The sequence below is a fragment of the Gossypium raimondii genome, chromosome 3 (genome assembly GCF_025698545.1).
Source record: "Gossypium raimondii isolate GPD5lz chromosome 3, ASM2569854v1, whole genome shotgun sequence".
NCBI classification, from domain to species: domain Eukaryota; kingdom Viridiplantae; phylum Streptophyta; class Magnoliopsida; order Malvales; family Malvaceae; genus Gossypium; species Gossypium raimondii.
In genome coordinates this window covers 3150371-3167338 of record NC_068567.1, presented here as the reverse complement: position 1 = coordinate 3167338, position 16968 = coordinate 3150371, and the positions used below count along the sequence as shown (strand labels likewise).

Below are 16968 nucleotides of genomic sequence, written 5' to 3'. Positions count from 1 at the left end.
AAGCATGACTCATCAAAAACCACATGTCGAGATATAAACAGCTTTCCACTATCATCAAGGCACTTGTAACCCTTGTGATGGGACTATAGCCAAGAAAAACACATGGCTTAGATCGAAACTGCAACTTATGAGAGTTGAATAGACTAAGATAAGGATAACACTGACAACCAAAAACTTTTAAGTACATGTAAGCAAGCACAGATTTGTACAACATCTCATATGGAGCAAGCACAGATTTGTACAACATCTCATATGGAGACTTTCCATTAAGAACAAGTGTTGGGAGCCTGTTAATGAGGTGAACTGCAGTGATAAAGGCATGAGACCATAGATGTATAGGAACATTTGCTTGAGCCAACAATGTCAGGCCAACATCCACTATATGTCTATGTTTTCTCTCGACCAAGCCATTCTGCTCTAAGGTATGCGGGCAAGAAAGGCGATGATGGACTCCTAATTGAGACAAGGCTTGAGGAAAAGGCCAAAACTCTCTCCTCGAATCAGTTTGAAGCACTTTCACCTGATAGCCAAATTGAACTTCAACAAACTGTTTAAGATGTAAAAATTTTGCAAGAGCCTCAGACTTATGTTTAAGAAAATAAACCCAAGTAAATCTAGAGTAAGCATTAACAAATGAAATATAGTAAGAGTGTCCTTCAGAGGTTACAGAAGCTGGTCCCCAAAGATCAGCTACAATGAGCTCGAAAAGAGTTGAGTACACAGTGGAAGAGGGGAAAAATAGAGCTTATGAATTTTTCCAAGCTGACACGCAGAACATACTGAGTTTAGCTGAGAATTCTTGTCAACGATATTACATTTTTGAAGTACTGTAGCAACAGTTTTATTACAAGGGTGGCCAAGTCTTTGATGCCACAAATCAAAAACACGATTACTGGAAACAGGAGGTGCCAAACTAGTAACATGAGCAGTGGCAGGAGAGGAACCAACAATGTTGAACATTTGGAAGGTAAACAGATCAAACTTGTACAGGCCATTATGCATGTGACCACCAATAAAATGCTCCCTGTCTTGACATCCTTCACAAAATAATGCACAGGATGAAATTCAAAATAAACTTGATTATCTTTTGCAAATTGAGCTACAGACAGTAGATTTTTACAAATGCGAGAAATATATAGGATATTTTCCATCCGAAACACTCTACTAGCAGTTGGAAGAAGACCTGAGCCAATATGAGCTACAGGCACTGACACTCCATTCCCCATGTAAAGCTTGTGGTTACCTGTATATGGTGTTGCACCCTGCAAATTATCCAAATCATTAGTAACATGGTTGGATGCTCCTAAATCGGGATACCACACGGTTGAAGAATTCGGAAAACATGATCTTTGGTTGGAAGTAGCCGCAGCACCAATATAAGTATTCATATGAGAACAGCATTGAGGTCCTGCACAAGAAGATTTTGAAGGTTCCTGAAACTAATGACAATGAGCCTGCATAGGCTGGTGAGACACACCTTCAAAATTTTCATCAAAATGATAATAACACTTCTGGACAGTATGACCAACTCGCCCACATAATTGACATTGGGTTTTAGTATGACTGAACTTCCTTCCTCGACCTCTGCCTCAAGAAAACCTTCCATTTCCTCTGTAAGAAGTTCGAGCACCCCTATCACTTTTACTGATGGTGTCATCAGTATTTCCACGCTGTTGAACAAAATTAGCCTGAAAAGACACATTCGAAAGAAGCTCTTGTTGTCGAGCTTCACAATCAGTGAGCATTTCTGCAAGAAGATCAAGAGGAACCTTCATTGCAGAGGCCACAATCTTAATCGACTCAAACTTCATAGGCAGACCAGCAAGAATAATACTTATTCGCTCTTATTTAGAAACATCATTACCTGTAGCTGTAAGTGTATCACACAAACTTTTAATCTTTGCCAAGTATTCTTTCATAGTCAATTGACCCTTTTTCTGAGAGTATAACGAGTGACGCAAGGTAGAAACTGTCAAGTTTAACTTTGAAGCGAAACGATGAACAACAGTATTCTAAACATCGAAGTTAGACCGAGCATTAGTGAGATGAACCAAGATCTCATTACGAATAGTGGACAACGGCCAAGAGGCTAATAACTTGTCTAGTTTTTTATGAAACAAGAAGTCAGGATTGGGAGCAAGTTTACCTTCTGCATCAGTAAAGATTGTGGAGGAATGCTAACCGTACCAAGAACAAACTCATGGAGGCCATATCCTTCAAGAATCAACAGAACTTGTTGCTTCCACAAAAGAAAGTTACGCTCACCAAGTTTCACTGTATCATGTTTAGGGAATTGTTGAATCTTTCTTAAAGAAGCAGTGTCAGGACCAAAGAAAGAACCATATACATGAACTGCGTTGTTAAACGATTGACGATTCTCAATTTCATTACCAGAAACAGCTTCAGTTGCCATAAGTAAAAAAAAAACTTTATTGTTATGGCTCAGATACCATAGTAGAAATCATGATTTAATATGATGACTGAATTTCTTTGTATATTAGATGATTTGCTGAACAACCAGCTTTTTGTATTTATACAGATTTTACAAATCCAGTTACTGCTAACTAATAGCAGTATCAGCTATCAACTAACTAACTGCTAACAACTAACTATAACTATTAACTACTATTTTAAAATCCTCAAGGAAGGTGCACCGTTAGGACGAGAGAAAGAGTTGATTTCAAGATTTTTGGAGACATCGGAATATATTGGGAGTGACACAAAGATGTGCTATATCATTCGTCAAGGGTTTGGCAATGGTTGAGGCATATATGATGTTGTGGTGACGTAGAGATTAATTTCCATTTTGTTAACACTGACGTGGTAAGGCCAATTTGTTTTGATTTTTTTAACATCAACATGGCGGGATAGAGATTGGTTTGATTTTTTCAAGATTGGCGTGGTAAGGTGAACCACATTCGTGATGACCAAGGTGGATTTGTTCTGAATGGTAAGAAGAGCTTTTGCAACTTCAACATGGCTAGAGGAAGACTCATTCTAAACTTTGCAACCTTAACATGGCCAGAGACTTCAACATGGTGAGGGAGGATCCATTCCAAACTTTGCAATATTAACATGGAAAGAGGACTCAATCCAAATTTTGTAACATCAATATCGGGAGTAACTTTTGCAACTTCTACATGGTAATAAGTGTTGGATCTAGAGCCCTAATTGTATTATATTCGTTTGTATATTTGTATTTTTTCAAACAAATTAGTTTAATAAAATTATCCATAAAATATATTAATACCTTTTGTATATTATCCTCAATGGTTTTTGCATGCAAAGTAAAATGAAAGCAAATATTGACTCATTCAGTGGTGAGAAAATTTTTTTGGGGGGCCGGAATTAAATTGTATACTTTTACAATAGTAAAAATACAATTTCACCATTTTAATAGTTTATATCTTTATAATTTTTAAAGGATTAAATCAAATTTTTATTATTTTTAGGGGGCCAAAGTACAATTGTACCATTACTAATTTAAAATTTGATAAATTATAAAGGGCCTAAATGAAATTTTTTCCATTTTAGGGGGGCCAAGGCCCTTTTAGCCCCCTGGCTCCACCATTGGACTCATTGGTGACCTAACGTTTAACTAATACTAAGTTGTTTTACGTGGTTTGGATCGTAATACGAAAAAACAACTTGTATTAGTAGATGAATCTAAACATGTCATTTGTTTGATTAGAAATGAGCAAACCAATTGAAAGATTAATATGTCATCTATCAAGTCCAATTGAGGAGATGCTTTTTCTTGAGCATTGGAGAGAATGACTCCTAGAAGATAGAGACATAAATGTAACTAACTGGATTGACAGTACATTAGACAAAACCTAAGTAGAATAGATCTTGAATTTGTTTATGTATTTATTCACTTGTGACATTTATAGTGTGGCATACCTTAATCCCGAGTGGATGATGAACTATGTATGCGTGACTCATATATTTTGATGTAAGTAAAAGCTTGAATTTAAATAGATAAGGAATCGAAAGCTAATGTGTTGGATATACGACTTATATAGTATGTAGCATAATTCACAACAGTGAAATTTAAAACCCAATAAATAGGTAAATGATATCCTCTCATTGGCATTACATGATAGATGAAAAGTAAACGTGGTCACGGGTCGTTTGTCTTTATGATGAATTACTTAATTACTATTTGATAGTAATTAAATTTTCATGAAGGAAAATGTAATGATTACAATGAGATAAAATAGGATTACATTCGTAGAACGAGTTTATCCTAAAGAGATTAAGGATATCTTATGAGGGTTACACACGTATGATAAGATCATTGGATGAGTATTGATCAAGTAGCTTTAGTAGTGGCATGTAATTAAGGAGAGCTCAGTCACAATACTATAGTGAAATTACTTCGTGACTAAATAAGTTCATAATTAATAGGCGAAAAGCTAGAACTTTATAAATGATTTGAAGCCTTAATGATATATGCTCAATTGGTCCCTCTGCTAGCTCGTTGAAACCAGAAATGAATTGCATTTAGAATCAAATGAACAGAAATGGATAGAAATGATAAAGTTAGAGGAATGTGTTACACTCGAAAATGAATGTGATTTCTCACTTAGCATGGAAATTACCAGAGAATTAATTCAAGTTTTTAAATTATTATTTTCAAATAATTGAAGTTTGAAAATGAATTTAAATTAATTGATCATTGTGAATCCATTGAATATGAAAATTAAATATATTTCTTATAGATTATTTTATGGTAAAGTTGACATGACTTTAACAGAACTAGAATTGAGTTGAGAAAATTATTTAAATTTATTTAATAAAAAATATTTATTTTGAAAATAGAAAAACATGTATTGAGTTGAATTAAATTATAAAGTATTGGGTTAAAAGTTTAAAAAACACATATAATTTGACTCAATACAGGAGAGACCCAAAATCCCTCATAATATGTATGATGGGGTGGCACACCCAAATTAAATATTAAGGTGTGCCACCCCTCTCTCCTAGTAGAACTAAGGGACTAGTTTTTCTCTCAAATAAATATTATTTGTATTCTACAAATTCAACCAAGATTCTTTTATATATCCCTATAAATAGATGGCACTGGTAGGACTAAAATAACATAAGTTTTCAATATTGTTATTCTGTCCGAAAATAGTGAGAATTTATTTCTAAGTATAAATTATACTTTTTAGGAATAAAAATTCAACCAGATTCTATTAAAAGAGATATTTACTTTCCTACTGAAAGTAAAGAAAATTGTTTCTGGTTTTATGTTTGATTCGTGATTGTTTCAGCCCCACACCTGAAGTGATTTGTGGTACTAGAATAACAGAGAAGGTTGTTCGGTTGAAAGCTAAGAATGTCTAGGATCCGTCTCGCACAAAGCACAAGTACTTTTCGGGAAAAGTCTATTGCTATAAATATCACAAACCGACTCAATTTTTAAAAAGTTTAATTTTTCATTGTGACAGAAAACCATTTTTAAACTGGATTTTATCCAACAAGAGGAGGGCACATTCCAAACTGTGTAACATCAACATGGCCATAGATAGAACTTGTGACACCTATGAGAACAATCTTGAACTTTGCAACTTCAGCATGACAAGAGGTACAACATGTTATAAAGAAAGTCCACCCCGGAATTAGATGCAGTAAGAAGGTGAAAGATGACCTATGCACACTAAAGATGATCCATCTAGATTTTAAGGATGGTGAAAGATAACTCACTCATCACTTTTGGCAACCAAGGAAGATTCACCCCAAATTTAATGCATCTAGATGATGAAGAAATTTGCTCAACTCTTTGTAGCATCAATAAGGTGGGAAGTCTAGTCAACCCTTAGTAGCATCAAGATGGTGGGAAGATTCGCTCAACACTTCAAAGCTTCAAGATGGTGGCAAGATTCTCCTAACACTTCAAAGCATCAAGATAGAGGGAAGATCTGTTCAACATTTCAAATCTTCGAGGTGACTGAAGATCAAATGTTGATGGGCTTAAATCAACACAAAAATGTTGGAAAATCAGGTCCGAAAAATGCAACAAAGAATAGGTTTAAGGGAAAATTAGAGTTTTAATTTTTTTCCAAAAACAAGAACTTGATTGTGTTATCTAAAATAATAAACACTTAATCAAAATCGTACATTTATGATTCGTCTAAAATGAACACTTTGACCGAGTAGTTTTCTCTGCTATCCTCAAGCTCACGTCTATCGAGTGTGGGCTCAATTCGAATTAGAAAAATTTTCACAAAATTACTAGTGGGACAATTTTGTAATTTCTCTAAATTTTTAGAGTCAAGTTGTAAATAACAAGAATATCTCTAGAAATTTTCTAAAATATTTTTTTTTCAAATAATTTTCGCTCTACTTTTTTTGAATTCAAGTGTGTGAGAATAATGACCCAAACTCTCTTTATATATGGAGAGTTTAGAAAGAGTTCAACTAGGACTAGAATTAATCACATTAATATTAGGTTAATAAAATATTATCTAGATAAATACTAAATTAAATATAATATTAATATCTAGATAAATATTAAATTTAATTTAATATTAAATTCATTAAAACAATATTATCTTTGGAAAAATTAATTTGAAATCAAGTTGCTTAGTAGAGTCCTACTAGGAGTCTAATTTTTCCACTGCTCTACCACCAAAGAACCACCACCGCTTACCATCTGCCAGTCGCCGGTTGCTGGATTGCCCCTGTGCTCAATGGTGCCTTTATCGATGCCACTTCCCTTCAGCACCTCGAACCATCACCGTTTTGCCCGAATGGGCCTGGTCAGTTCGGCTGCTACCGGTTTGATTCGGGCCAGTGACGGTTCGACCAATTCGGTCTAGCCACCGGTTGGATTGTTGATCCAGTTTCATACACTGGGTCCAATTCAACCATTTTTTGGGTTTCAGTCTCTGGTTTTGGTTCTTGGGTCCAATTTTTAAGTTCAATTATCCATTTGACCAATTGTTTGACTTAAAAATTGATTTTTAAAAACATTATATTTATTTTAATTAATTTGATTAATTTAATTTTACTTGATCAAAAGTTATTTTCTCAAAAATCAATAAGATTTTCCAAATTATTTTTTCAAGAAAATTATTTAATCAACTTCTCTAATTGAACAATTCACACAACCATCAAATTTAATTCCTTATCGAATAAAGCGACTCAATTAAATTATTTCCAAAGTTGTGGAATTTTCTTCTGATTCAAATGCAGTCTGATCGAATTTTTGTTGAGCTAGCGGATGGACCAATCGGACATATACAATTAGGTTCGAGTAATTGCAAATATGTTTAGAAGCATCATTTTAATAAGTCACAATTTACTTAATCATTGAGTTAATCCACAATAAGTACCATTATTGAACACTCCTTATTGTATACTATTTACTAAAGTAGTTCATCAAACTACTTTGTCTAATGACCTATCACCATGTGTGTTACTCTCATATGATATCTTTGATTCCTTTAAGTTAAATTTGTTCACTCAATACAGTCCTATTTTATCTCATTGTCACCATTGTGTCTTCTTAATTAATATAATCATTGTCAACTAATGACTATGATAAATTACTCGTTAGAGAACACGCAACCCATTTCCACGTTCCATATTTATCAATCCACACAATACTAATGAGAGGATATCGTTAACTTTTAAATTAAGCTATGAATTCCATTGTTGTTAGTAAAGTCATGCCATATACAAGTCATGTACCCAACATACTGACTATCGGCTCGATCATCTTTAGAGTATAAGCCTCCATTTATATTAAAGCACATGAGTTACATACGCATGGCTAGTCTCAGGATTTAGGTAAGTCATACCATGAACGTAACAAGTGAATTAATTCACAAACGAATTCGGATGTATCTCAACTTGGGTCCAGTCCAATGTATCTTTCTTCTAATTAGTACATATATGTGATCTACTCGTGGAGTTAGTTGCTCCAATAGCCAAGACTAGTCATCTCACCAATTGAAATTGTAGACGCGTCATAATTTCTTCTAAGTATTTGAATCAAATTCTAACTTTGATTCTTTTACGGGATTACAAACTCGTTTAGATTATCTACTGAAATAAGTTGTCTTTCTTGTAATGTAAATGTTCTTACAGTGCTACTATCAGTTCAAACTTAGACAATCAATGATCTAATATTATTACACAAAAGTTTTCACCCATATTGTTAGTATCTATATTCACTAACTCAAGAGTTAAATTATCAAAATGCTCTTATTTTAACAAAGCAATAAATATCAATTTGAAGGTATTTTTATCTTTTATATAAAATCCAGGAAAAATACATACTTATAATAGGATTTAAACCTAAGACAACATAAAATATGTACACTTCCAATTTTACCATTTCAACCAAAGTAAAAATTAATTTTTATGGCATCTATTTTAAATAAATATATTATATAATTGTTTTCAGAGAGTTACATAATCTAATTTTGTTGTTGTTAATTGATTCAAATAGTTAATATGGTTAACTTTTCTATCAAAGTGTTAATTTGAGTTTCAAATTATTTCTAAAATATTTTGGATATAGTTATTTAGGACAAGAATGACACTCACATTCATGTAGATTTCATATTATTTTAGTAGATAATCTTATTTTAGAGAAATTTCAACTCAAACTATAACAAAATACAGTAAAAAAACAAACCCAATAAGTAGAAAACATTCTAACCCAAGCCATCCCAACCCAACATTCTCTAAACTCATCGGGATCATTTGCGCAAACATCAAAACTCAAAACAAGTTGAAGGTGAAAGATGAATTTATTGGATTGCAGCTTTGCATATTAAGCATCATTACCCAGTGACTCAAGTATTACTTGAATTCCGTGTTGTGGTTGAACGGTGATATAAGGTATTGGTGAGTGGACATAGGTAGGGGAGAGGGAAATGGTGTAGCGTTGTAGAATCATGGAGAGCACAATCTTCGTTTCCATGGTTGCAAAGTTCATACCAACACAATTTCGAGGTCCTAATCCAAAGGGACAAAATGCACCTGCATTGTAATTGGTAGCTTTGGCAATCCCTTCTGCAAATCTCTCTGGTTTAAAAAGATGTACATCATCTCCCCACATGTGAGGGTCATGGTGAGGTGCAATATTTTGAACCAAAATATCTATGCTAGCAGGCAAGACTAGCTTTCCCAACTGCACTTCTTTTGTAACCCTTCTTGGTAGGCCATTTGGTGGACCATACAATCTTAAAGTTTCCTAAATAATCATAGTCATCTATTTGAAGAATATGATTATGTCAGGTTACATTAAAGAAGATAAATAACTGCAACACGATATTGTATTGAAAGAGTTTCACAGTTTACTTACAGTTTTGAGTTTAGACATGCCTTCAGAATCCGGAATTCGGTTACTGAATATCTCAATCACTTCTCTTCTTGCTTTCTCTTGCCAATCTCCATGAATTGCTAAAAGGAAGACTATCCATGCAAGTAAGGAATTAACAGTATCTTGTCCAGCAAAGTAGAATGTTTTGCACTCATCCACCAAGTCTTCCATTAAAAGTCTGTTATTTTCATCCGAATCATGATAGGCATTTACAAGTAATCCTAGAAAATCATTGCCGAAGCTATTGGCTTCTCCATTCACAACTTCGTCTTCTCTTTTCTTAACAATCTTCATCACACAATCTTGTATTTCTTTTGAAAGTTCTTCAGACTCTAGCACATCACCAGATTTCCATAACTTGCTGTAAAAGTAAACCAAGGTCAGTAATATGACAAAACCGAGGGATCAATTAAGCTTTTAGAGGGAACATACTTGATCAGAGGAATTCGAGTTTCGAAAAGATTTCGGCTCCTAATTATTGACAACTTGTTCAACATGTCAAAAATCTTCTCCCCTTCCAAGTAACTGCTACCGAAAGCTGTTCTGGATATTACTTCCGAAGTCAATAATCTAAATTCATGATACACTTCCATCTCTTTGCCTGCATAGCCTTTCCACTTTTCTAGCATTGTTTCAACACTAGCAATTACAGCTGGTGTCATGTTCTGCACAATCAATCTTCCAACATATAAGAAAGATTTAGACAACTAATTCACATGTTTAGAGCGTTTTTACCTGTAAGCTTTCCCCATGAAAAGCATAATTCGCCAACTTCCGTTGCTTCACCCATTTTTCTCCCAAAGCTGTCACAAGACCATTCCCAAATATCCTACTGACAAAAACAGTAGGCTTCCTTTTCGGAAAAGTTGTCACACTATGTTTGAGAACCTCGTTGGCAAGTTCAGGTTCTGTAATCACTAGTTCCGGTCGATTACCGTCCCAAGAAAGATAATTCCTCCCTAATCAAAAAAAAAAAAAAGGGTCAATCTTTTCTTAGAACTAGAAGATCGAAACCATAGTGAGAACAACATGCATGGAATCTTACCATATTTATTGACACATGCGTAAATATGTGGCTGCACTCTGGGAAATATATCATGCCTCAAGGCCATAGGTTTGCTTAATGCTTCCTTTGTCATTTTAGTAGCTTCTTTGTTGTTTCCATGGATGAAGCTGTAGGGAGGTCCTCTGATTCCCTGTGAACTCATCTTATGCTGTAGACGGAGAGGCCTCCACAAGTAATCATAAAGGAACCTTATTAAAGCTACGATGAAGGAACAACATGGGACAAGAATTGCAAGCTTCAGCAAGGCACTCATTTTTCGTCTCTCAACAATGAATGGAAATGCTCCTTTAGCATTTGTATTTATGGTGAATTTAGGTTGACAATTATTGCATGGTAAAAGAGATATTTAGAATTATTTTATTTATTAATTTGCCTGCCAATTTGTAGGTTCTTTGGATATTATTTTCTGGTGCATATCATTTTAAAATTAATCGATAAGGTATTTGGTTCCGTTATTACTTTTTCTATAATAACTTTATTTATCTGTCAAAATTTTATTTTTTATAGAGAGGCAGCAATAATTCATATAATGAAAAAATAGAAATTATTGTAAGAAAAGAACGAGAAAACTTGATAGTTTATTCAATAGATATATTTCATTTCATTTATTGAAAAATTATTTTCATTTAATAAAATATGAGTAATAGGCTTTTCATGTGGAATTTAAATATTTTAGTTAAGATAATTTTTATTTAATAAATTATAGTTAATAGGCTCGTTTATATGAAATAACTCTAATTTTACTTAAAAATTTAATAAATAATGTACTTTAAAACTATGGTTATTGTTGTTACACGTGAAAAATTGTTATAGAATGTTAAAATAAAACATAAAAATTGGTTCTACTATAAAATTTAGTTGTTATTAAGGGCGGTTATTATAAAGAGGGTTGATTGTATATATATATGTGGACTTTTTGTTAACACAGTAAACATCATCACCCTTTTTTATTATAAAATGATTAAATTTTATTTGTGGTTCTATTATTTTTAAATTTGAAATTTAATCTATATACTTTAATTTCTAATTTGATTTTCTATTTATATTTTTATAACGTTATGAATTAGTTCGAATAGTTAATATAGTTAATTTTTATTAAAATGTTAAATGGTTACGTATAATTGAAATAATACTCTAACAGTTTTAGAGACTGAGCATGGTTTTACCTTTCTTTTAAGTTTGCCTTGGGGTTTTTTTTTTAATATTATAGTCAATTTTCAGTTTGACCCTATACTATGTTGAAACTTAAAAATAATATATATTTTAAATTTTAACATAATTTGACCCATCTATTTTTATAATGTTAATATTGAGTCTAAATCATTAATATTATGATCTATTTCAATCAAAATGTTGATGTCAATGTTTCTTAAGAATGCTATTTCCACCAAAAATTATTTCATCCTGAAAAGTTTGAATGAGTGTTTTAAGAAAAAAAATTCTATTTAGTATTTTCAATTTTATTTTATTATTACATGATGACCAAGTGAATATATATATATTTTAAATTCCAAAACGTCACACCAATGAATTTAATAGAGGAATTTTAACGGTGATAATAATGGGTCCTGAATTTTAAATCGAAAAGTAGATAATTAAATTATTTAAAATAAGAGTATGGAAACTAAGTTCCAAAACGTCACACCAATGAATTTAATAGAAGAATATTAACAGTGGTAATAATAGATCCTAAATTTTAAATCCGAAAAGAAGTTGATTAAATTTCTAAAAATAAGATTATGAAGACTAAAATTCAAATATCTGAAGTGTATGTCTTAGATCATATTTTAACATTTAAATTTTTCTTTATAGTTTTAAAAATAAATAATCAACCCAATGCGAAGCGGGACGACCTTAGAAAATTTTGAAATTCATTTTAGACCATTAATTTTAAAAAATTAAATCAGGCCCCAAATTTGGAATTTCTCATTAAACCTTTCAATGTTTTTAATAGATCCTCTAAAATTTTTGTCAATCTCATTAAACCTTTTAATTTTTTTTAAATTTTAACTAGACCTAACATAATTTTTATAAAAAATTAAGTAAACCTTGAATTTTATTTTAACCTCAAGATGTATGGAATCATATTAATTAGGCTTATTTGGCCTTCGTATTTCTCACTTTCTCCTAAATTAATATTTATATTTTTTTCTCAATTTAGGTCTTGAATTTTTATTTTGTAAATGTTTTTGATATTCAAGACACGTGACAATCTTAGATCGTGACATGTGAAAATGGTGATTTCATAAAGAGGTCATAATATTATTTAAAAATATATAAAAAATATTAAAATTTTAAAAATAAAAAATATATTAAAATTTAAAAATAAAAAAGTTAAATTAAAGAAAACAAACATATATTTAAATTCTAATTCGACTTTCCCAATACCTTAAAACCAATCTGTTTACTTTTCTTTCTTTTTCTTCTGGGGACGAAACTAAGAGCCCTAAAATCTTTAAAGAGTATATAGGTGATTTCATCATTGACAAGGGAGACCCGCTCGATCCCTGTTGCACCGTCCACCATTCTAAGGTTTCTATGGGTGCCATCTTTACAATTCCATTGTTTTTCCTTCTCTTCATAAAATCTCTAAAGGGACAGTCTTGAAAGAGTAAATGAAATTGGGATTAAAGATTGATTTCGACAGGTGCCTGTAAAGATTAAATGTAAGAGATTTTTAAAACGCACTTCATTTGGATTCTAATGGTATGCAAGGTAGAAAAATAAGAGGCAGCAAGGGTGACAACAACCATGGCATGCAGAAAAATAATGGCAGCAAGCATGCATGGCAGAAATATAAAAGCAAGGTGGCAACAAGCATGCATGGTCTTGAAACAATAATCATGCAGGCCAAATAATTGTGGTAAGTAAGCAATTGGGTATATTATTATTGTTGAATAATAGTTTTAATTCTTATGCAATTTAATCCTTTAAATTTTTGTATATATAAATGCACAAACTGCTCATTCTCCCAACATTTTCTTCTCTCGTTTTCTATTTTCTCAATTACAACATATATATAGATGTATCAAAATCTACCTTAAGTGTTAGATATTTTTATGATTTGTGCATTTTATACTTTTTATACTTTTATGTTTTTTAGGGTTTTTTAAGACATTAGATTTTTTAAAGTAAAAAATATTTTTAGTGTTAGTTTATTATTATTTATATTATTGTAGTTATATTGATATATATTATTTTTAAGTGTTTGAAAAATATATTTTTTTTACTAGTTGTTTAAATATTATTATATTCTTATTTTTATGTGTTCTTTTTCTTTGTTTTAATTTTGTAGTATGGTTTTTTTTATAAAGTATTTGTAAAAAACTTGTATTTTAATTATAAATTTGATTATAGATTTATGCTTATGGTGATATTTTAGTGGTCAGAGTCTTAACTCGATTAGCATCGGTATTGTTGTTAGTGCAGCAGGGCGTGGGTTCGAGTGCACTGAAGTGTATTATCCTTCTATCTAAGGGTTGAGGAGGGACTATGGATAGTTTTAAGTATAATAAGATTAATGTTAAAAAAAAGTGTGGAGATAAAATTCAGATACTGTGAAAATGGCTAGTGGTGGAAATTTGTTGAAATTTGAGGATAGACTTCTTTCGACAAATGAAGATGAATTAGTAAAATCTTGTATGTCTAAAATAGTCGAATACAATATAATATTAACAACTAAAGTAAAATGGATTGTTGGTAGATAAGTCTTCCAATTTTGATTCGATCAAACATCTTTGATCCAATGGATTTGATGTACTCAATCCGATACAATTCTCAAAATATGTTTAGTGAATTGATTCTCATTGATAGGCTAAAATCATTCCACAAAATTAACATAGTCCAAAGATTCGATTCAATAAATTGTTAAATTTTCAAATATGACAAGCTATTTTGTCGTAGTGGTGAAGGAAGTGGCAGTTCCCTCGACACATTGTAACAACGTCAAATATTATTAAATAATATTAACAAATTATTATTAAATAATACTTCTGTTATCTACATATACTTTAATGGTGGTTATAAGTGGTGGTTATAAGTTGGGTGTTGTTATTAGTAAAGTAAAAGCTAAATCGTTAGACTTTGTTAAGCAAAATTTTGGTGACTTGGTAGCTTTGTTGGTTCCCAATTGAAAGGAGCTTATGTTAACCACATTATATAATTACTTGTTGACATATAAATTTTATAAAATAATTTTTTCACTAAATTAAACTCGGAATTCTTAGCAGCTATGTTACATTACGCATCATTATACAATGACTCGAGTATTACTTGAATTCCGTGTTGTGGTTGAACGGTGATATAAGGTATTGGTGAGTGGACATAGGTAGGGGAGAGGGAAATGGTGTAGCGTTGTAAAATCATGGACAGCACAATCTTCGTTTCCGTGGTTGCAAAGTTCATACCAACACAATTTCGAGGTCCCAATCCAAAGGGACAAAATACACCTGCATTGTAATTGGTAGCTTTGGCAATCCCTTCTGCGAATCTCTCTGGTTTAAAAAGATGCACATCATCTCCCCATAATTGAGGGTCATGGTGAGGTGCAGCATGTATAACTAGAAGATCAAGATTAGCAGGCAAGATTAGCTTCCCTAACTGAACATCACTTTCAGTTCTTCTCATCATGCCATTTGATGGACCATACAATCTTAGAGTTTCATAAATAATCATGGTCATCTGTTTCCAGAAAAGGAACGTGTCACATTGCATTAAAAAAATTAAATAATAGCTGCAACAAAATATTATATTGAAAGGGTTTGACAGTTTACTTACGATTTTGAGTTTAGACATCTCTTCAGAATTCGGAATTTGGTTACCAAATATCTCAATCACTTCTCTTCTTGCTTTCTCTTGCCAATCTCCATGAATTGCTAAAAGGAAGACTATCCATGCAAGTAAGGAATTCACGGTATCTTGTCCAGCAAAGTAGAATGTTTTGCACTCATCCACCAAGTCTTCCGTTGAAAGCCTGTTATTTTTATTCGAATCATGATAGGCATTTACAAGTAATCCTAGAAAGTCATTGCCGAAGCTATCGGCTTCTCCATTCACAACTTTGTCTTCTCTTTTCTTAACAATCTTCATCACACAATCTTGTATTCCTTTTGAAAGTTCTTCAGACTCTAGCACATCACCAGATTTCCATAACTTGCTGTAAAAGTAAACCAAGGTCAGTAATATGACAAAACCGAGGGATCAAATAAGCTTTTAGAGGGAACATACTTGATCAGAGGAATTCGAGTTTCGAAAAGATTTCGGCTCCTAATTATTGACAACTTGTTCAACATGTCAAAAATCTTCTCCCCTTCCAAGTAACTGCTACCGAAAGCTGTTCTGGATATCACTTCCGAAGTCAATAATCTAAATTCATGATACACTTCTATCTCTTTGCCTACATAGCCTTTCCACTTTTCTAGCATTGTTTCAACACTAGCAATAACAGCTGGTGTCATGTTCTGCACAATCAATACTCCAACATATAAGAAGATTAATTAGACAACTAATTCACATGTTTGGAGAGTTTTACCTTTAAGCTTTCCCCATGAAAAGCATAATTCGCCAACTTCCGTTGCTTCACCCATTTTTCACCCAAAGCTGTCACAAGCCCGTTCCCAAATATCCCAGTGAGAAAAAAAGTAGGCTTTCTTTTCGGAAAAGTTGTCACACTATTTTTGAGAACCTCGTTGACAAGTTCAGGTTCTGTAATCACCAGTTCAGGTTGCTTACCGTCCCAAGCAAGATAATTCCTCCCTGATCAAATTTTTAAAAAAAGGTCATTCTTTTTTTAGAACCAGAAGATCGAGACCATAGTGCAAAACATGCATGGAATCTTACCATATCTGTTGACACATGAGTAAACATGTGGCTGCACTCTGGGAAATATATCATGTCTCAGGGCCATAGGTTTGCTTAAGGCTTCATTTGTCGTTTTGGTAGCTTCTTTGTTGTTTCCATGGATGAATGTGTAAGGAGGTCCTTTGATTCCTTGTGAATTCATCATATGCTGTAGACGGAGAGGTATCCACAAGTAATCATAAAGGAACTTTATCAAAGCTACGAGGAAGAAAGAACATGGGAGAAGAATTGCCAGCTTCACCAAGGTACTCATTTTTTTCTTCTCTCAACAACGAATTGAAATGCTCCTTTAGCTTTCTATTTATGGTGAGTTTAGGTTGACAATTATTGCATAGTAAAAGAGAGATTTAGAATTATTTTATTCAATTTGTAGGGTCTTGACAACTAATTTTTCGTTTTTATCATTTTAAAATTAGAAATTTACTTATTTATTTTTTTAAAAAAAGAAGCAACTTTGAACGTGTAAACAACTAATTAATTTGTGAAAGTCAACTGGTGCAGAATGCGACTTTCATGATCTTTGAAGATCATCTTCAATTGAAGTCCTAGATTTGTATCATTAGACAATTTGTATCTATTGACAATTTGTTTTCATTAATATTATATATATTAGTATAATAAATTAGAAATTTATTTATTTAAATATATTAATCGACTGACATGTTCGATTAGATCATTATAATCAATTATGGTGTGAAAT

The 16968-nt window shown here is 32.3% G+C and overlaps 1 protein-coding gene and 1 pseudogene across 1 annotated transcript; both read right to left on the bottom strand.

Annotated features, from left to right (window-relative positions):
* Positions 1-8749: 8749 nt before the first annotated feature.
* Positions 8750-10746, bottom strand: LOC128039710 (cytochrome P450 CYP749A22-like; annotated as a pseudogene).
* A 3844-nt stretch (positions 10747-14590) lies between these two features.
* Positions 14591-16555, bottom strand: LOC105796557 (cytochrome P450 CYP749A22-like). The gene is made up of 5 exons (XM_012626301.2): positions 16248-16555; positions 15940-16163; positions 15636-15868; positions 15186-15564; positions 14591-15089 (listed from the first exon to the last, which is right to left on the bottom strand). The coding sequence occupies exons 1-5, from the start codon at positions 16519-16521 to the stop codon at positions 14649-14651; spliced, it is 1551 nt and encodes a 516-aa protein (XP_012481755.2). The 5' UTR covers positions 16522-16555; the 3' UTR covers positions 14591-14648.
* Between the last annotated feature and the right edge of the window lie 413 nt (positions 16556-16968).